Here is a 22,235-nt window from a genome sequence, read left to right as displayed (position 1 = left end):
AGTCCTGATCTTGACAACTCAGCCCACAGTCATGATTTCTTACTGAAATCTCCAGAGTTTCTCTTTGATCTCCTGCAATGACACCAGAAAAAGATACAAAGAATATCCAGAATACTCGGCACTTGCACCTAGATACATTTAACAATATAATTTAACAATTTAAGATAGGCAGGTGTCTTGGGAGAATTGAGACTTGCAGCTTAAAGGGCAATTCACCTTCATTAGCAAAACTGTAATAACACATAAAACATGTCTCTAAAACCCCCAGAAATGTCTTCAGACTTTTTATAACCTGACAAATTTTGTAACATGGGCATGGTATTTAGGGGGTGTGGCCACAAAATGGGTAAGGTCAAAACATTTTGCTAGACAACTGACGCCATAACTTTTTGTCCCTCTTTCCAATTTTCAAATGTTGTACGGTATGGGTTGGGCAGTGTTTGCTTTGCATGCTGGGTCCATCTGAAGTTTTTTTGCTGGGGGCCCAGTGCTGTCTACTTAAAGGGGACCTGTCATCCCAAATAAATATTCAAAATCCTATTTTATCACATTAGACAAGCAAAATAAACTTTAATTACACTATATAAATTATATGACTCTTGTTTCCTTCAGTCTGGGAATTCATAATTATAGCAAGTAGGCAGGAGCCATTTTGTGGACACTGTTATTAAGACAAGCCTTACATCATCTCAGAATCTTGTTTGTGCATCAGAATGGGGGACCAGATGTCCATCCCCATACACTGGCTACACAATTAAATGGTGAAGAGAACAGGGGAATGTGTGGAGAGCAGTGACATCTAGGAAGTGCTGAATGGAAAGTGAAAGTAATTGTCTGCCTAAGGCATAGAGGAGGGGCAGACAATATTTGATTCACAGCTGAGATTTTTAAATGCGCTTACAACAGCTATGAATGATTTAATAAAAAAATGGAATTTGGATTTCATGTTTAATTTGAAAAGGACTTTTATTATACAGCTTTTGTCTGGGTGACAGGTCCACTTTAAGGCACTGTGCTGCATACAAATCTGAAAGCATAGATCATTACTATTATAGGGTTGGTATAATAAATTCAGTACATAAAATACAGTATTTGTAGCCATAATCTTGGGCCAAGCCAGCTGGATGCCCCAGGGGCCCCCCCCATGTGTAAATGAAAGAGCGCACTCGTGTGCTGTGGTGAAGCATGGGGTGGGGGAGCGCACACAGATGATCGTTGGTGAGGAGAAACAAGGGCCCAGAACAAAGGAAGGCTAAAGAATAAGTACATGTCTAGCGCTCCCCCCCCCCCCCACAACCATGGCACCCTAGGCATGTGCCTCTTCTGACTACCCCTGGTTCCAGCCCTGCCATAATCTGACTGATCTGGTCCAGAATGTATGTGGACAAATAAGGTTTGTTTCATGACCTGGCCTGAACGAGAGGATCTAAATATGTAATTCAGCAGCCAATAGGAGCCTCAGAGGTGGCTCAGATGAAAATTTGGATGCAATCCACAGGAAGCAGGCCATGTATGTATGTATATATATATATATATATATATATATATATATATATATATATATATATATATATATATATATATGTGTGTATATATATTTATGCATTTTAATGGTATAAGATGGATGTATGTTTTGTTTATTGTATTATTTAATCTTCATTATGTTTAGTTATGTCCCTGATGATTTTTTTTCTTTATTCTTTAGGTTTTTTCATATTTATCTTTTACTGTGTTGCAAAGGAAAATGTGCGTAAGCAATGGAAACGATATCTGTGCTGTGGAAAATTTAGGCTGGCGGAAAATTCTGGTAGGTTTTCATTTATACACAGCAAGGGAGGAGGGAGCAATTTTTGTTTGGGGAGGCTACCAATAGAAGGTTTTCCACTGGTAAACATATTATTATAAATTTATAGCAGTTGTTTTCTTTTATTACTCTCTGACTATGACAGACGGTGCCTTCTAAAACTATTCAAAACGTTCATTTTTGGTTACATGGAAAGTAGTTTAGATGTGGCTATTGGTGATCGAGCCCCCCCCTGTAAGTAAAAAAAAAATTGATGGCCTGGGCCCCTCCCCCACAATTTTAAAAAGCCATTGGTGGCCTGCCCCCCCCAAAAGTTATTAAAATCTACTGGTGTCCAGGACCCCCCCCTTCAAGTTAAAAAGGCCACACAGACATCAGAGCTAAAACATTAAACCCCCTAAGTTATAAAAAGCCATTGGTGGCCAACCCCCCCCAACAAGTTTTAAAAAGTCATTGGTGATCAGGGTACCCCCCTGCAAGTAAAAAGAAAAAACTGATGGCCTGAGCCTAGGCTTGCCACCTTTTCGGTTTTCATCCGAACTGCTTGAATTTCAAATATGGATGCACTGAATCCACTATTTTGGATTCGGCCGCACCCCCGAATCCTTTTCAAAAGATTCGGCTGAATACCGAACTGAATCCGAACCCTAATTTGCATATGCAAATTAAGGGTGGGAAGGGGAAAACATTTTTTACTTCCTTGTTTTGTGACAAAAAATCATATAAGTGATGCAATAACCCTGACCCGGCATCATAACTCCACAACATCATCTTTGATGTCATCATGCCCACCTGAACATCACTGCTCAACCCCCAATGCTATCTGCTCTGCCCCCTTTGTTTGAGTTTAGCCACCAGCAAAGGTGGAAATCCTAGCCCCATTCCCTTTGTTTGGGGTTTAACCACCAGAAAAGGTGGCAACCCTACCTGAGCCCCCCCCCCACAAGCTATAAAAAGCCATTGGTGGCCAGGACCCTCCTTTAAGCAAAAAAATAAAACAATGGGTGGCCAGCCCCCTCCTAAATTGTTTTTTAAAAAATTGCTTGCCAGGGTTTGGCTCTGAGGGTAAGGCCAGACGAGGAGATTCGGGGAGATTTTGTCGCCTGGCGACTTATTGCCACGTCTTTTGCGCGACTATCTCCCCGAACTGCCTCAGCGTCTTTTCCCCATAGGCTACAGCGCAAAATCGCCTGCGCTAATGCACACGCGGCGATGCGTTTTCAATAGTCGCCCAAAGTTGCCTCACTGAGGCAATTTTGGCCGACTATTGAAAACACATGACACACGGCGATGCGTTTTCAATAGTCGCCCAAAGTTGCCTCACTGAGGCAATTTTGGGCGACTATTGAAAACATATCGCTGCGTGTGCATTAGCGCAGGCAATTTTGCGCTGTAGCCTATGGGGAAAAGACGCTAAGGCAGTTCGGGGAGATAGTCGCGCAAAAGACGTGGTGATAAGTCGCCAGGCGACAAAATCTCCCCGAATCTCCTCGTCTGGCCTTACCCTTAAGGGGGGCAATTCTTCACTTGCTTGATAAGCCGGGCCCCCCTGCTGTCAGAGTACTGCAAGCTTCAGAAGAGAGGTCTGGAGCTCCCATACGTGCATGATTTTTTTCCTATTCAGTTTTCTGTACCCTCATTGGTCGCATAAGTTTAATTCCCAGTAAAGCTGCATTGGGATTGGATAGGCTGCAGGGGATGTTCCTACTTCACCTATCCAATTCCTTCACAGCTTTACCAGGATTTATCCATTAGTCGACCAATGAGGGTACAGAGAACTTAGACATCTGAATAGTAAAAAAATCATGTATGCACCGGAGCTCCTGTCCTCTTTTCTGAAGCATGTAGCACACTGACAGCAGGGGGGCCGGCTAATCAAGTAAGTGAAGCATGGCCAGGCCCCCTTAGACACAAAAACCTTCGGGCCCGGGACAGCTGTCCCGCTGATGGCGGCCCTGTCCACATTGCTAGCAATCACCCAAGCAAATGTGTAAAGAGGTAAATGGGAGCTGTGGCTCCAGATCTGCCAATCTCATGGGATCTCAGGAGGGTTTATAAAAAATTAAGCCTATGCCTATATGTACATCAGACTTAGCCAAATCGCTGCAAGTATTGTTATCTTGCCACCCTCATCATTTAGCAAGACCATGTAATCACATTGTACATGAAACTGGTTTTCATTTCTGTCCCTGATATATACATTTGGAGAAGCTGTACTAAAGTAACCAAATGGTAGGTACAGAAATAAGCTATCAGTAATTCTTAATTTAAACATGTCGTGTGTGTCTCTTTTGAGCAGTCAGGGCCACATCTGAAATTTTACATATTTGGACTTTCCTTCCAAGAGCTAAACACTGTTGTTTTCCTGTTTATCCAGACTGGAGCAAAGCAAATACATGGAAACTAAAGAAACAAGCGTCAAAGCAAGGAGCGTCTAGCAGCTCCAGCAGCTCCATTCAGTCCAGCGGAAACACCAATTCTACTACGCTACTAGTTTCCAATGAATATTCACCAAATTCAACTGGAAATGGTTTGTAGCCATTTTTATCACTTTGTGCATTCCCAGCTATAAATACCACCCCTTGTATTTTTGGTTTTTATTCTGTGATGTGGATAATGGTATAAGAAAGCATCTTTGTGGTCACTCAGACTTTGAGAAGATATTTCAACAGCCAGGACACTGCTTGAAAAAGCACAAAACAAATCTTAGCAATACAACAGTGAGCACACAGCACCTACAGTATAAGTGATAGGGACACTTCGTGTTTTGTGCCAGTGGTAGGACCTCCTGTACTCTACTTACGTAGTAGTTGTTCAAAAAATGGCAGATTGTATTATCTAGATCAGTGATCCCCAATCAATGGCTCTTGAGCTACATGTTGCTCACCAACCCATTGAATGTTGCTCCCAGTGGCCACAAAGCAGGTGCTTATTTTTGAATTCCTGGCTTGGAGGCAAATTTTAGTTGCATAAAAAGCATGTATACTACAAAGCATAAATTCCTATAGGCTACCAGTTACCATAGGGGCTATCAAGTAGTCAAGCCAAGCCCTTATTTGGCATCCACAGGAACATTTTGGGTGTTTGTGTTGCTCTCCAACTCTTTTTACATTTAAATGTGGCTCACAGGTTTAAAAGATTGGGGCCCCTGGTCTAGGTTGTAAATAAAACATGAATAGACAAAAATGAACTCTCACAGGTATACAGTATATACATTTAAGCATGGTGCTAGCATTACTCTTGTGCTACATTAGGGGCAGGTAAAGTAATAATCCTGTGGTCTCAATGGATGGAGAACAAAAACACCCAAACCATGTAAAAAGGCAGCCAAGGGGAAATAAGTTTGAGACCAGGGTGCAGACATTGATTACAGAATTTAGAATCATGCTTGAAATCTTTTCTTCCAGCCAGAAAGCACATTTTAGGGAAGCGTGCTACTATCTAGAGGGCTGACAATGAAGGCTGAGAGCTTATAGATTAATGTAGCCCCTTATAGCAACTTCAATTCCATGCTGACATATTCAAGCTGTATATTGCCCCACTTGCTTAGCCACTTATAGCAGCCAACTTGTCTCCTGCCTTCTATAACTTTCCCCTGAAAGAAACTGTATATCTTCCGGGTATGGTTGGGTGGAAAGGGTGTAATTGGGCATAACCTCTTGGATACTACCTCTAGTAGACTGATGTCACTGCCAGCATGCCATGAGAGTTGTTTGGGCAGCTTAGACTACCAGCACCCTCATCTATGAAGGCATATTGCTACAAAATAACTGGATGGTGGGACAATCAGGACCGCTTAAGGCATAACATATCATTCTTTCGCAGACAGGGGGGCTCATTTATCATCACTGAGCAAATTAGCAACCAATCAGTGATTGACTTTTTTCAGCCAACTGCAGGTAGAACAATGAATGCAAGAATTTGATTGGTTATCATAGGTTATTGCCCAGTGCTGATTAATTACCCCAGTATATTATTGTCAGGAGACTGATCATGGGCAGGAAAGATGTACTGAACAACATCTACCACCTTGCTGCGTAAGGTCTAGGTTTCCAGATTTAATTTAATTAAATTTTTTCAACATTTTCCATTTTGCTTTATTTAAAGGTACTGCTTTCAAAGAAAGAAATGGTGTGTCATTCATGCTGTACAACAGGGAAGTTCCTATATATGAAATTCCAGTGAAAAGCCCCATTAAACTTACCACTTCAAATGAAAGGCCACAACCATCAGTCAGAAGGACTTCAAAAATGGGCAATGTGCATTTCATGGATCAAATGTAATTTGTGTTTGTTCAGTGCCTGGATTTCTGAGGTGCGAATTCTGGATTTATGGAAAACAGAAGATGTGAAAATGGACTTTTGCTACACGCTAAAACATTGATTCTAATTAAAAAGGGAATATACACCTGTATTCAACATGAGCAAAATAAACAGGGCTTGAGATGAAAATGCACTCCTAATTTATTCCTTGTCTGTGTCTCCGGCTTAATTATAAGGAGGGCATTATAAATAAGGACTAGTAGGAGTAATTTGATCAACTGCTCTCTTCTCCTCTGATAGTTGAAGACTCAATTTGGAAAATTCAAGTGCTTTCAGTGAAATGTTTCTGCACTTATTAAAAGAATAGGAAGAAAATATCTTATTTGGTACAAATACACATTTTGTTGCCAGAGGTATCTGAACACCCTACCAGTTACATGGAACTACATGTGAGAAACAAGGAATGGTTACTGGCAAATCTTAAACTTACATCGTGATTTGCAGTCGATAGGAAGATAATACCTACCTGAATTCAAAAAGGAGAATAACATTTGGTAGAGGAGGAATAATGTTCTGGGTCTGTTCTTCATGGTTCAGTCTAGGAACCCTGGTTGCGATTGAAAACAAAATTTTACTCTAGAACATACAATTAAATTTTTTGAAAATTAATTTGTTGTAGCAAGTTTTTGGGGACAGTTGCTTGACTCAGCATGATAATAAACTAGGCAGTGGATGAACTTGACTGGCTTGCACAGAGCGCTTCGATCTTACTCTACTCAACACCTTTTGGATGATATGGAATGCTGACTACAAGACAGGCATGATGATTTCATAACTACCCAAACTAATGCTCTTGATGCTGAATGAAAGCAAGTCCTACCGACAATATGCCAACATCTATTGAATAGCCTCCCAAAAATATAGCAGCAAGGAAGGTAATAACACCATACCCTTGGTTTCAGAATTAAATGTTTGACAAGCAAGTGTTTGGACAGCTTTGCCACAAAGGGTATATCCAATACAGGCCCTCTTCATTGACGTTATGTTGAACACAGGTGTATATTGTCTCTAAAAATGAATTTGACTGAAGTGTCTTAACCTTCAGTCTTAGCCAGTAGTAATTCATCTTGCATTGGATATTTTCATGTTTCTAAGAGATGCTCTTAAAAGAAAAATGGAATATTTGAAGACTACAGAGCAGAGCCATGTGTAGCTGTGTTCAAACAGGGTTGATTAGCTTGGACCCAGCATATAGTGGGGCCCTTAGAACAGAATTTATTGGTAGGCAGATTATATAAGGCCAGAACGGAAATGCTAACATTGGAATTGCCTAAACAGTGGAACTTTCATTGTATAGCTGAACAGGTCCGGACTGAGAATTAAAATAGGCCCTGGCATTTCAGCTACACAGAGGCCCAATCAGGCCACACAGAGGCCCAAACAGCCCCCACCAGACCACTAAATACTGATTTTCTATGGGACCTTATCGCAGCCCCTCTGGCATTTGCCAGAACCCACAGATTGCCAGTCTGGGCCTGTAGCTGAAACCATAGGTTTTATTGTATCCCAGAAGGTGTTGCCCAAGACCCAAAAGTAGATGGCCCAGCGCATTGGTACTTCAGAGTATTTCCAAAATAATCAGCAGACATCATTATGTTTACTGCCCTGGTTATTTTTAGTTCTTTTACTCTAGCTAAACTCATAATATAATAATCTGTACTGTACGTATATATTTTTTATATATATTTAATTTGTATAGTTGCTATTTTTGTTGTAAAATAAGCATCACAATGTATTAAATAATTCTTGTATTTAACATAGCCAGTGTTTTAATTAATTAGATTAATGTTGAATCTAAATTCCTCCACTGTAGATTATGTTAAAATCACATTATGGCAATTCAGCAAGAATTTTACAATTATTGCAATTGCAAACTGAGATAGGCATTTAGATTAGTATACAAATGGGAGTGTGGCACATTCTCTAATGCTCTCTGGCACAATGAACCATATTATCTGATTTACCAGGGAACGTGGCAGAGACAATATTATAATTTATTGTGTAATTTTTACTTGGTTTTCAAGTTGTTTTTATATACAGTTGAACTATACTTAACAGGAGATCATTTAGGTCTATGGATTATGTATGAAAATGTGCAACGTTTGCTACAGGTCTAGTCACCTATAGAAAGAAACATTTATAGGCCACCTGTTTAAAAGCAAGCATCTGATTGGTTGCTGTGGGTTGCGGTACCTGGACAAATCTTGTGCTGAATCTGCTCAAGGGACTTTTATGTATGACATTTGTGTATAACAAATAATTGAATAGTAGAAATACACTGGCACACACGGCAATTCAAACAGGGAAATCCCTTGTGTCTTTATTTGCAGAAAAGCATTCTGCAAATAAAGACACAAGGGATTTCCCTGTTTGAATTGCCGTGTGTGCCAGTGTATTTCTACTATTTGACCTTGGGGAGGGTGCCGATCCCTCCAGCATTGAGCACCTGGCTATCCTGACTGAAGACCTGGGTGTGCGAGCCGACATTTCTATCTTTAACAAATAATTGACCCACTACATGTAAAATGTTGACCTACACTGTTCTATTGTATTTTACTTATATTACAATTTTAGGCCATTAAAGAAAAATACAGTACCATCATTATATTATCTTAGTTTTTATTTTACACAGAATAAAATAGGGGTCTGCAATTAGTCACTTTCTAAAACAATTAGGCATACAATATGTTTTACAAAATATTTTATATTTAAAATATTCATAAATGTTGAGGCCATTTTAATGATTTTAACATCACTGGCTGTATGAGGACCTGTATTAGCCCTGAAGTTGTGGCTTAGCTTCTTGTGGTTTTTATAGCACCCCATACCCACCCCTTTATACTAATGGTGGTCCTATGCTTTTAAATATGGGCGTTGGTTTGGGCAATCTCTCTCTTAAAAGCCTTTACTGGCGGGGGAGGATTTAGCCTTCAGACTGTTCAACACACACTCAATACAAGTAATGCTATTATGCAGAGAACTAAGTCTTTTTATACTATGACCTGAGATAAATAAGTTAGGGACCGCCATATGGGGTTTACCTTGATGTGGTATGGTGGCTTTTCAACTTTATGATCATATCTTTGTAACTAAAAACCCTTGTTTTGTAAACACATGCACTTCCATTTATATTGAATTACCTATGAGACAGGGGACCAGGGAAGTGCATTGTAAGTAGCACTTCCATTATACTTAAATATACTTTAATTTAGCCTTTAGAGTGCTTCCACAACCCCCCGGATTTTGTATATTGTATGAGGACCTCAACAAGTTCATAGCATGATGTTCGAATCTGATTTGATTGTTTAAAGCAGAAAGTCTAGCTAGTCCTTTACCCCCTGGTTTTTAGAGGTTGTCTCCAAATGTTTGGCCCAAAGTGCAACTTTTTTCAGCCATGACATATAGTGCCTTTGAATATTGCCTGGTAACATTGGAAGACTCTTATATTGAACTGGATTCCAGACAGAGAAGAAACATTGAATGCTATGGAAAAATATGGATATAAATAAGGAGAATTTCATTCCTTACTGATCTAAGGCTATGCTTTATAGAAATTCAATTTAATAAGCAAAACATCAAACTCCAAATCCAAATTTCCCTACAGACTGCCATGGGGCTTGTGGGCTAGAACATATCTCAGAGTGTCATTCAGGCAAATCATATACTTAATCATTGCATGCTGTACAGTTTATCTGCTATGTAAATATGTACATTTATATATATACATTAATTACACTGGCTTTACAGTTATTTGAAGTATGTGTTAATCTCTAGCACCATCTGAAAAGAATTGGATACAACTGCTTAAGTTGGCCATAGATGCAAAGATCTGATCGTACGAATCAAGTATTCGGACGATTTTCGGATTTTCAGACCGTGTGTGGAGAGTCTCGACATTTTTCATCCGGCGGAGATCGGTCGTTTGGTCGATCGGCCAGGTTAAAAGATTTCTGTCGGCTGCTGGTAATATCTCTGCATGTATTGCCGACTTAACTTTCATAAGATTGCTGTCAGGGGCAGAACATCGGCTGATCTGTTCTTTTCTACTTTATTTGATCAGAATGGTTAGTGGCAGATCAGGAGATGGGAAAGTCCGATCGTAGAACTGGCACAGGTATGTTTTTTGCCAAAAGTGTTCACTTTGCCACCAATATGGATTCCTGCAGTTGTACAAGGTATTGTACTATACAAGGCACTGTTTCATTTACAGGAAAAGCAGGAAAAAACTGAATTATTATATGATCATAATTATTATTATTACAGATGGACTCTATGGGAGATGGCCTTCCCATAATTCAGAGCTTTCTAGATTTGTTTGGCTTTAAGATGCCATACCTCTATTCTAACTGGTATTAGCTATAGCACTTTTTTTCTGCAAGGACATTATAAAAATCTCACTTACACTAGGTAGTGAAACAAATCTTGTTTAGGGATGAAATTGCCCCCCTTAGAGAATAGTAAAAATCAGGAAAATAATGGAAAGGATGGCCACAAGCAGTCTACTGAAGTGAAACAAACTGACCACAGAAATGAGAATGTAAATGTGGAGCTCACTGAGAAGTACCCCAAGACAGTGCCGTTTTTGCATATAAGGAGCACTGGCCCCAGGTATCATATAGGTAATTATGATCACTAGGGGGTTCATAACATTTGACATACCTTAGTATCTGAGACTTTTCTTTGCCTTTACATACCAAGCCTGTAAAAGCAGAGCATCGGAGTGCAGGAGAGTGCTGAATTCCTGATTTTGAAAAAGGCACAAAAAAGTGATAAAAACTCTAGTGTCGGCTGAACAGGTATAAATGCCACCCAAACAATTCTATAAAAGCAGCTTTAAACGCATGATGTTTTTTCCACCTATCACGGCTCCATGTTTCTAACATTAGCAGATGGAAAGTCTTGCACACATCGAGCAGTCAGACCTCTGCACCAAAACACTTGCTTGCGCATTTTGGTGCCAAATTGTGCATGTCAATGCTGAGCCCTAGGGCATTTTTCATAGGTTCAGTGACAAAGGGACATTTTCTCTGCTGCTGTTTGCCACCAGATCGTAGCAGAGGGCAAAACTTCTTATGTACCCTACCCCTAACAAATGAGAAATGTCATGCACATGTCGTGCCTGCACCATCTGCACAAATCCCTGCTGATAGCACACACACACTGCTTACAGAAAGGATCTCTAGAGATTGTGGAAAGTTTTCAGATCTAATTACAAAAACAGATAAGATTACTTGATGGCTTTTCACCCTGTAAATTTACTCCTTTATCTTGATGCTGATTAATTTAAAGAATGTGCAGTATTTACAAATAAGCTACAAAGTAAAAGCAATGTGAACAGTGAGTGCATAATGGCACAATGAGTAAGCACGAAACAAAGATACCGGCACACAAGGCTTGCTTGCAGGGAAACCCTTGCTTTAATTCAAAAGTGCGAAAGTGCAACGTTTCGGGGACACGCCCCTTTCTCAAGCATGCTTGAGAAAGGGGCGTGTCCCCGAAAAAGTTGCGCCTGCTCTATCTTGTTCCAGTACAATGAGTAAGCACCCCATCAGCCACAACACTGACATTAACTTGCTTCTTTGCCTGCACCCGGAACTATGGCATGGGTGCAGGCATATGGCAGGCAGATTTAAACATGGAAATGCTTGAGTAAACAGTTTCCAGCCCAAATTCTCCACATGTCCTTGCAACCAGGCTGATGGAACTATAGTGGAAACCAATATAGCTCCAGGGTGCCCACTGTGGCCAGCAAACTCTTTTTTTTTTTTTTTTTTAAACCTCTTTTATTTTTACATTTTAATGAACATGTACAGTTATCAGTTGTATATTTTAAAGTAGTAGTACATAAGTTTAAGATAACCATCTGAGTTACAATTTTAACATTATAATTTAAGTAAACACTACACAAAATGTATTGTACTTAAATGCTTTATTAACAGACCAAATGAATAAACATACAGAAATATGGTCCCCATGGCAGAATAACTGCTAAAATCCAAATTGTAAATGGAGAAGGTTTTAGCACAAGAGAAATATACCGGTTGGTTTCGTTTTTCCTTTATTTTTTTTCTTGATATTAAAGGGATACTGTCATGGGAAAAAATTTTTTTTCCAAAATTAATCAGTTAATAGTGCTGCTTCAGCAGAATTCTGCACTGAAATTCATTTCTCAAAAGAGCAAACAGATTTTTTTATATTCAATTTTGAAATGTTCAGGTCAACTGCATTAGGTGCATGGTGCTCTCCTGATCTCAATTATGCTGGAATTATGCAAAAAATGCTACATTGTGGGTACAAAACATAGTTATTGCATCCGAAAGTCCACTTTTACAAAGTGCTGAGCAGGGCTGGATTTACATTGTGGATGCCCCTAGGCCCACTTTCATTCATCACCCCTGTCCCCTCCCCTTCATTCGTGCACATGTGCATATTTTCATCATTGGGTCCAGAGCATTGGAAATTGCCGCTCACTAAAATCATGCCGCCCTAAGCCCAGGCCTTTGTGGCTTTTCCACAAATCCGGGCCTGGTGCTGAGCGCTCTTAAACAACCCCTTTAGTCTTTTGCCATAGAGGTCATGATTAAATACTAGATTTATTTACACAAGTGATCTGACATTGTGTATAGAGCTGCACTGAAAATATGATCTAAAATCTTGACGCCAAAAAGATTTACCTTTTTGTTTAAAGTGGATAGTTATTTACTTTCTGGAGGACGATGGACCCATTATTGACTCCAGTATTGTTTAACATTTATTGTATTCCTGCAGTAGCACTATGTCTTGGGAGAAGTGTATGCAGCATTAGAAAGCTTGCACTGCCGTGTGCACATTGCACCAAAGATCTCCAAATTGGTGGAAGACCCTGATCAGCCACAAGGTACTAGGGATGCACTGAATCCACTATTTTAGGATTCGGCCGAATCCCAAATCCTTTGTGAAAGATTCAGATGAATCCCAAACTGTATCCGAACCCTGATTTGCATATGCAAATCAGGGGAAAGAGGGTGAAAGCGTGCACGCGTGGTCTAAAAGATCTTCCTTTCCTTGTTTGTGTGATGAAAAATCAAGTGATTTTTTTGGATTTGGATTCAGTTTGGCCAGGCAGTTGGATTCTGCCAAATCCTGAACCGAATCGTGGGATTGAGCTGAGTGTAATTCAAACAAATAGAAGCAGTAGCACACCTGGTCTCTCAGTATCCTCACCGGTGCTTGGGGTTAAAGGAGGACGGCACCTCCAACAATTGATCAATAAGATGAAACTCCAGCACACGGATGCTTAAGGGTTCATAACCCGTACCTGACGAAGGGGTACGCCCCCGAAACGTTGTTTCCTGTTTGGCATTGACAATAAACACGGGTTATGAACCCTTAAGCATCCGTGTGCTGGAGTTTCATCTTATTGAGCTGAGTGTATTGTGTGTGTGTTGTTACTGCTGGAGTTTCTTCCACTCTCATTCCAGTTTGAGTTTCTTTAGATTAGGTTAGGCTACTTATTTCCACGAGATGACGCTTATATAACATTTGAATTTTGTGCTGACCCCTAATCAATATATTTCCTTTGTATTAGTGTTCCCTAAGCAGTCCAAGTAATGCTGTGGGCCAAGGACAAATGCAATTTCTGCCCTTCCCTTAAATGTTCCCAATCTGTGTGGTCTATTGGTTATATTCCCCTCATGCTAGGTCATAACCATTCCAGATAATAGATATAGCTGTCCTGTTTTATATGAACTGCCCTCATCTCAGCAATCACAACACATCTCCCAACATGTGAAACAGAGGAGCATAATTAAATACCATGTGTAGCAGTGCGGCACAGATTCTGGTCAGGCCCAGTTTGTAGCCATGCCCCCAAAAAAACACACCCTTTTAATACAAATAACACACCCCTTATTACATAGTTGCAACAACATTCACACTGTGACCCGGACGTTATAAAATATTGTGACACCCCAAGCTTTTCATTTGGTCATATATTCGGCCAATTCTTTCACAAAGGTTTGCCTGAATCCCAAAGTGGCCAGTCTAATGCTGAGAAAACTCCCTTCCCTTTCCTAAAACTCGGGATGCAGCAAATCCACTATTTGGGATTCGGCCAAATCCCTGAATTCTTGGTTAAAGATTTGGCCGAATACCGAACCAAGGGGCAGGAGAGGAAACAGTGGAAAGAATTCTTCTTTTGTGACAAAAAGTCTTATGATTTCCCTATCCATCCCAAATTTACAAATTAGGATTCGGATTCGGTTTGGCCAGGCACAAGTATTCAGCCGATACTTGTACATTGCTTAGAAGTGCTGCCCCAATCTTGCCGGCAGAGCAGAGTGACCAGGAGAGACAGCCAGGGAGGGGAAATCAACTGCTGCAGAATGGATGGTCGCCCTGTCGCCTTTTCTCAAAGAAGAGCGGAAGTGGAGTTTCAGTAAGTTATTTTTTAATAAAGGCTTTGCAATTTAAAAGTTTAATTTGTGTTGGTGTTTATTTTTCGATGTACACTAACGAATTTTAAAAATGTTTTTGATGTTACTGGTCCTTTAATGTTACTGAATCAGTCTCAGTGGGACTTGGCTTTTACTATTTAGTGCTGTTCTTAGATCTTCCAGGGAGCTGTTATCTTAGGGAGCTGTTATCTGGTTACCTTTCCATTGTTCTGTTGTTAGGCTGATGGGGTGGGGGGAAAGGGTGGGGGTGATATCACTCCAATTTGCAGTACAGCAGTAAAGAGTGATTGAAGTTTACCACATGACTGGAGGCAGCTGGGAAATTGACAATATGTCTAGCCCCATGTCAGATTTCAAAATTGAATATAAAAAAATCTGTTTGCTCTTTTGAGAAATGGATTTCAGTGCAGAATTCTGCTGTTTCAGCACTATTAACTGATGTGTTTTGGAAAAAAAAACATGTTTTCCCATGACCGTATCCCTTTAAGAACATAAATGGCATTATTCCCATAAACACCTAAGTACTGTAATGCACAAAGCTGGTAAATTGTGGACAATCAGCAGGGAAACAAATGACTACTCTCAGCAAGGAAAAGCCTCTGTACCGCCCCCTCTGCCCGTGATTCCTACACAACCGGTATCACATTACCCGAAAGAGAGCAGCAATAAAGCCTGGCAAATACAATGCAAGGGACTCTACTTGTGGATTCATTGGGGGGAGGGCGATAGTGCCGGTGGGCGGGGCTACACGGACTGTACCATGCCAGATGACACACGTACACACACTCACACACACACTGCAGGTCTCTGGAAGATCAGATGATTTATGCAGCGGCCATAACCAAAGCCGCTAAGGAAAGGGGACACTGTGTGACCAGATGGTGCCTTTTATCCATTCTCTAGTTCTCCTTGATGGGAAGCAACACTGGTCGCTGGGTGAGCCATGACACATCTCCTTAGGTCGAGGGGAGAGAGTCACCTTGCTGCCGCTGCCGGATCAGATTAGCGGAAAGTATCTGTGCGGATCTGCAAGGTGAGCAGCAATACCAGCAGCTTCTGTCTCACTGGAAATACATTATATCTATGTCTATATACATTATATATTTGTCTATATACATCGTGCGCTGTCATTCATTGGCTATAAGCAGAACAGCACATTAGAGTGCAAGCTGTGCGGCCAAACAGGGTCAGCTGGTGCTCAGGTTACTCATTACTAAAGCTAAACAATACATTTCATTAGAGCAGGAACAAGTAATACTTTCCTTCCCCCAGTGACACAGTGCCATGCCAATTACTCAGCATTCATCATTATATTATTATTGATACACTGTGTATATACATGTAGCACATATATTGCCAGTACAGGTATAGGGATCTGTTATCCAGATTGCTCAAGACCTGGGGTTTCCCAGATAAGGGACCTTTCCATAATTTGGATCTCCATACCATAAGTCTACTAAAAAATCATTGAAATGAAATAAACCCAGTAGGATTGTTTTTGCCACTAATATGGTTTCATGCAGCTTAGTTACCGTCAAGTACAAGCTACTGTTTTATTTATCATTACAGCTAAAAAGGAAATCATTTTTAAAGATGAGTATTATTTGCTTATGTAGGAGATGACTTCCTGTAATTTGGAGCTTTCTGAGTTGCGGGCTTCCCCATATCTGTTAAATAAATATACACTTAATAAGTATAATATGCAGTACAATCAGGCATACTCATTGTTGGCAGCTTTTTTTCTTGTTGTCATAGTTGCAATGGGCGAATTTTAATACAAGTATAGGACCAGTTATCCAGAATGTTCGCGACCTAGCGCTTTCCGGGTAACGGATCTTTTCGTGATTTGATCTTCATACCTTAAGTCTACTAGAAAACCATGTAAACATCAAATTAATCCAATAGGCTGCTTACAATAGGCATTAATTATATATTAGTTTGGATCAAGTACAAGTTACTTCCACACAGAAGTTAGAGTGCTCACCTATTATTCCCCCCCTAGAATTCCCCTTGACAAAGTCTATTGTGCTGAAACGTTGGGGTTATTCTCATTATTGGAGTGCCCTCCCTTGATCTGTATTTAAGTATGAATATTCTCTCAGTCTCTCTGTGAGTGAACTGCCTTTCTAAGAATATTTCTTTCAGTGTTTTATTTTTGGAATCTCCTGAGTAAATGTTGGTAGTTTTGCTTTTCAGGGTTACACGAAGGGCGGAGCTACAAATCCAATATCTGACACGTGTTTATTTTGGACTAAGGACCTCAGCTGTTTACCTCTGTCAGCGAACCCTGAATGAATGAGCAGGGACATCTGACCATCACACACTTCTAAGCCAAGAAAGGGCCTAAGAGGCCAAGAGGGGGAGCAGCCAAGATGAGAAGCAGGAGCAATTCAGGAGTCAGACTTGATGGCTACGCCAGGCTTATTCAGCAGACCATACTTTGTCACCAGGTAAGATAAAAGCATTATCTTCGCGAGACTGTTTACCAATAGCTTTACTTTATTGAGACCAATGTTTAAATAAGAATTAGTCCGTGTACTTAGAATTTAAATATGCCCATTGTCCTTTGTATACGATAAGTGGTACACTAGGTGTTTTCTCCACATGTGTACAAAGGCATGTAGGAAGATGGCTGATCTGCTGCCTTCCGCATTTTCTATCCACTGACAGGCAGATGTGCATCTGTCAGGGCATATAGAATAAATGAGGGAAGGGGTCTCCAAGTTAGAATGATAACTCGCCACATTTGGAAAGTGGCCCAGGTGCACCGCCCTGAGACCTCAGCATAGGGATCGGACAACCAAAATTTCTTTCAAACAGGAAGACTTCCACCAGGCAAAAGCTTTCAAAGTGAAAAAATAATTTATTATATCCATAGCCTTTACACTTTCGTGTTAACAAACACTTAATCATAGGCATCTGTCAGGGCACTCAGCATAAGTGGCAGATATCATGTCTGTCAATACACATAGCACATGGGACAGAAGACATTGTATCGTAGAAATACAGGTGCAGAAAAAGCTGAGTGTGCCACTCAAGGTACACAGAACATATTCAGGTGGAGGGAATTGCCCCAATCCAATTTTGGGGCCTGTCAGTGTTACTCATCTGCCAGTAGACCATGGCAGTACAACCACCCCTCTTTTTCTGTCATCATGCTGCCTGGAGGACTCACAACTATTGCTCTGTACTGGTACTGGTACTGATGTGTTTGCTTCAGAAAGACTACTATAGTTTATATAAACAAGCTTCTGAGTACCATAGGGGCAGCCATTCAAGCTGGAAAAAATGAGAAAAGGCTCAGGTTACATAGCGCATAACAGATAAGCCCTGTCCAATACAATGTTCTTTTATCTGTTATTTGTTTTGTGATCTGTGCAAACACACAGCTTAAGCTGGCCATAGATGCAAAGATCCGATCGTACGAATCATCGTACGATCGGACTTTCCCATCTCCCGACCCGCCACTAACCATTCAGATCAAAGTCTTACCAGTCAGATTAGTAAAAGAACAGATCAGCAATGTTCTGCCCCTGACAGCAATCGTACGATATCTATGTCCAACCAAAGCTAGTGACAGTCTCCCACTGAAAATCGTACGATCGGCAATACACGCAGAGATATTATCGTCAGCCGATTTTCTAACCTGTCCGATCGACCAAACGACCGATCTCCGCCGGACGAAAAATGTCGGGACTCTCCACACACATTCCGAAAATCGTATGAATCCTCGATTCGTACGATCAGATCTTTGCGTATATGACCAGCTTTAGTGCATTCGGACAGGCTATTATTTCTCCTACATAATGCCATTGAGGGAGCTGCTATATGGTTACCTTCCCATTGTTTTGTTGTTGGGCTGTTGGAGGGGAAAGGGAGGGGGTGATATCACTCAAACTTGCAGTACAGCAGTAAAGAGTGACTGAAGTTTTGTAGAGCACAAGTCAAGTGACTGGGGGCTCCTGGGAAACCGACAATATGTCTAGCCTCATGTCAGATTCAAAAATTAAATATAAAAAAACAAGTTTGCTCTTTTGAAAAACAGATTTCAATGCAAAAGTCTGCTGGAGCAGCACTATTAACTGATCTGTTTTGAAAAAAAACATGTTTTCCCATGACAGTATCCCTTTAATTAAACCTGGCATATAGCTGCAGCTGTTAAATACAATCCCAAATTAACTAAATTATTGTTCTTAGAAACAGAATTGCTTCTGCCATATTTTCCTTCATTTAAGCTCTTAAATCTGATTTGATTATTTTCATTGCTTGTATTTAAAGTTATTAGAAGTCGGAATCTGTACATTTTTGGCGACTCCGACCCCAGATACCCAAAATTGCTTCAGACTCCTGAATCCACAACTCCAACTCTACAGCTCTGGTACTAATAATATAATCTTTGACCCATTACCTCTACCACTGACAGATATAGAGACCATTATAACCATTATATAATGCACTGCTGTAATGGCCATGTTAAATATAGCATTGGGAGTGCCCGAAATAGCACAAAAAACAGAGGGTGTGAAATATGCAGCTGCCAATTCCAATGAAGTGACTTTTGCTTGAATGTAGGGGCCCATAGGCAGCACAGACCTTGCAGAATGTTTAACCCTGTTCAAAATACATCAGTGTTTTCTGTGCCAGATGCAAGAAGCAGTGTATTTCTCTCTGCATTGCAATGTGCAAGTTCTCCGTCGTAGTAATATTAGAATGTGGTGCTGGCATCCTATATGTTAGTATATGAATTTCATAAGGAGGGGGTGAATGTATCTGCAGACATAGGACTTGGTTTGACCCTTTCCAGACTCAACCCTGAATTCTAGGGTTTAACATTCTTTAGGAACAGAAGCGATGGATCTAAGGATCAGTGGCAGCAGGTTTGTGCAGATATATCCTTAAGGGCATATTTCTGGTCATTCCGGCCATACACCTACTACAAGTTGATTTTCCACTCCTTTAACCTCTGTACTTTACAGAGCTGTGCAGTCGGAGTTTTGGGTATCTGGAGTCGGAGTCGCCAAAATTATACCGACTCCTAATAATTTTATGTACAAGCACTGAAAATAATCAAATCATAATTAAGAGCTATGAAGGAGGATACGACAGAAGCAATTCTGTCTCTAAGAACAATACTTTAGTTAATTTTGGATTGTATTTAACAGCTTTTCTACAGCTACTGAATATGTCAGGTTAAGTTAATATATACAGTAAGTTGTTTTAGCTTTTCCAATTGTTTTTGGTTTATGTTGTTTACAGGGCATGTAAAGGCAAAAAAATAAAATCCCATTTTTACTTTCTTTAATGAAAAAGAAATCTCCAATATACTTTGATTAAAAAATGTGTACCGTTTTTATTAGAAACCTGACTGTATGCAGTGAAATTCTCCCTTCATTTACTGCTGTGGATAGGAATAGTCAGACGGTCCCTAACTGCTCTGCAGGGAAACAATCATACTTATACACAGCAGGGGGAGCCCCCGCCTTACTTCCCAGCCATGCAGAACTCAAGCAGTTTTGTTTGTTTCCCTGTAGAGCAGTCAGCGACTGTGTAGAGATTTGTATTGGGTTTTATTTTTGCCTTTACATCCCCTTTACTGTTTCTAACTCCAGCTGCAGGGACAAAGATCATGGAGCCAGATTTACAGATAAACTGGGATCCTATTTGGAGGATTTTTTTGCTGCAGCCACTGGTTCTGCGGAGTTGGAGAAAGTTTTTATTAAACAATACAAAAACTATAAAATCGACATTAGATTACATGACAACACAGGACCTAGTGCAGTCTGTATATTCTGATTATGAATTAGTCTTGCTGTATCGGCTTCTGGCAGATATTATTTGACTTGTTCTGTTTTGATAATTTATGACAATCCCTAAGCAGCCCAGACCACACTGAGCATGTGCACAGTCTTAGTCTTGCACAGATGTTTAACAAAGTTACAAGATGCTGACCCCCTGGGGCCAACTTTGAAAGCATAAATCATTTGTTTGATTAGGCTTGTGGTGCAGTAAGTTCATGTTTATGTTTAGTATACAAAATACAGCATTTCAAGCCTTATTCTATTTTAGACTTTACTTCCCCTTTAGCTTTAAAGCTGTGTGTTTGTTTCATAATCACTATTATAGTTTATATAAATAAGTGATGTGCTGGTTGAGAAAAACTTGACCCGCACCCGACCCTAACCCGTTGCTCATCCACCCGCACCTGACCCTAACCTTGCGTGCTCCGCTCTTTATATACCCGCTGTGATGCCACAAAATTGGGTGGGGCCTGTGTGTGTATATAAAAAGTTTTGCGCAGAGGTGGAAGTGGGGTAGAAGAAGGCCGTGGACTGGGTGAACTGAGGTTCACCTTTAAATTAACTTTTAGCATGTTATATAAAATTTTAAGCACCTTTTCAATTGGTCTTTATTATTATTTTTTTTATAGTTTTGTTTAATTAATTGCTTTTCAGCTTTCAAATGTGGCTCACTGACCCTATCTAAAAACAAATGCTCTGTAAGGCTACAAATATATTGTAATGCTACTTTTTTTTATTCATCTCTCTATTCAGGCCCTGAATAGAAAACCCATTGCAGAATGTCTCAGAATATTACACTTTACATCAAGGGTGCCCATACTTTATTACTGCGGGTCTACTTGTAGCGATGTTGTCCCATCCATAATATCACTGTTCCATGGAAAATATATTAAATTGATTTATATAAGGATTTACATTACTATATTTAAAAAAAACAACTATATCTTGAATGAAAAGAGTAAAACAGGAGGGTAATATAGACAAGCTGTTTGTTGACAGTGTCTTGAGATCTACTGATCACCAACTAAAGGTCTACTGGTAGATCCCAATCTACCTTTTGGGCACATCTGCTCTACATCAAATAAAAAGTTAACTCAGAGGTGCACAGCCCCTTTAAAAGCAGTGGTTCCCAGAACATGGGGCTGGCCTGAATCAGCTTAGCCCAAAGTTCAGGGGAGATGTTAGGAGAAGGCATATGTGCTCTCCCAGATATAATTTGAAGATCAGTAGGGTGATACTTGGTGTGGATACTTATTTTCTGTCCTATATATTCTTGTAAGTGTAACTAAATTATTGACGCACAAATGTTTCCCTATATCTGTAACCTTACTTTGAGCTAAATGTTGCTCTGACCAAAATTGGGAATATGAAGGGGGTCCCAAGGGTAAAGCAACAGGTTTTTCTTCCGTCCATTGTTCAAAGTCTGTTTGTTTGTATGGCAGCTCCAGCAACATTTTAACAGCAATACACTGCAGAACCATAAAAGCTGCCTCAGGGCTGTTTTGTGGGACATATTTGGTAGGGCTTGTAGGATGAGGGCGAGGCTCAGGCAGATTTGGGGCGGTGCTTTGGCAAGACAAGTGTGTGACCCCGTGGGCAGCAGTAATATTCTTTCATTGGGGTGCCATGCTACCGGTGGGTAGGTCTATCCTTCCAAGGGCCCAGCCCAGCTCACTAGTGGGTTAATGGTCGTGTCCCCTCATATTGCACTGTTTTAAGCAACAGGCTTATGGCCATAAAGTGCCCCTGTTTTGCAATATTACAGCTTGTCCCACACTTAGCACCCTAGCGGTCTCTGTGTCAGAATGTAGCACAAAAACCTATAATTATCCCCTGAATCCAGCACTGCCTGCATTTCATAGCATTATTTATTAAC

The 22,235-nt window shown here is 40.4% G+C and overlaps 2 protein-coding genes across 10 annotated transcripts in view; both read left to right on the top strand.

The window, feature by feature from the left end:
• The window catches only part of adgrg2.L (adhesion G protein-coupled receptor G2 L homeolog), an 81,608-nt gene extending 73,726 nt beyond the window's left edge, over positions 1-7,882 (top strand). For all 7 annotated transcript variants that reach the window (XM_041581822.1, XM_041581821.1, XM_041581820.1 and 4 more), the window contains 3 exons: positions 1,706-1,807; positions 4,182-4,334; positions 5,912-7,882. In XM_041581822.1, the coding sequence (XP_041437756.1) occupies positions 1,706-1,807; positions 4,182-4,334; positions 5,912-6,087 (431 nt within the window). In that variant the 3' untranslated portion in view covers positions 6,088-7,882. The remainder of the gene's footprint in view (positions 1-1,705; positions 1,808-4,181; positions 4,335-5,911) is intronic.
• Positions 7,883-15,310: 7,428 nt separating this feature from the next.
• Positions 15,311-22,235, top strand: part of LOC108708020 (phosphorylase b kinase regulatory subunit alpha, liver isoform) — a 68,888-nt gene continuing 61,963 nt past the window's right edge. For 2 of the 3 annotated variants that reach the window (XM_041581816.1, XM_018246269.2), the window contains exons 1-2: positions 15,311-15,594; positions 16,758-17,011. In XM_041581816.1, the coding sequence (XP_041437750.1) occupies positions 16,934-17,011 (78 nt within the window). In that variant the 5' untranslated portion in view covers positions 15,311-15,594; positions 16,758-16,933. Of the gene's footprint in view, positions 15,595-16,744; positions 17,012-22,235 lie in introns of all 3 variants that reach the window. The other variant, XM_018246270.2, reaches the window with a different exon arrangement.

The sequence above is a fragment of the Xenopus laevis genome, chromosome 2L (assembly GCF_017654675.1).
Source record: "Xenopus laevis strain J_2021 chromosome 2L, Xenopus_laevis_v10.1, whole genome shotgun sequence".
NCBI lineage: Eukaryota > Metazoa > Chordata > Amphibia > Anura > Pipidae > Xenopus > Xenopus laevis.
This window is presented reverse-complemented; position numbering and strand designations above follow the sequence as displayed.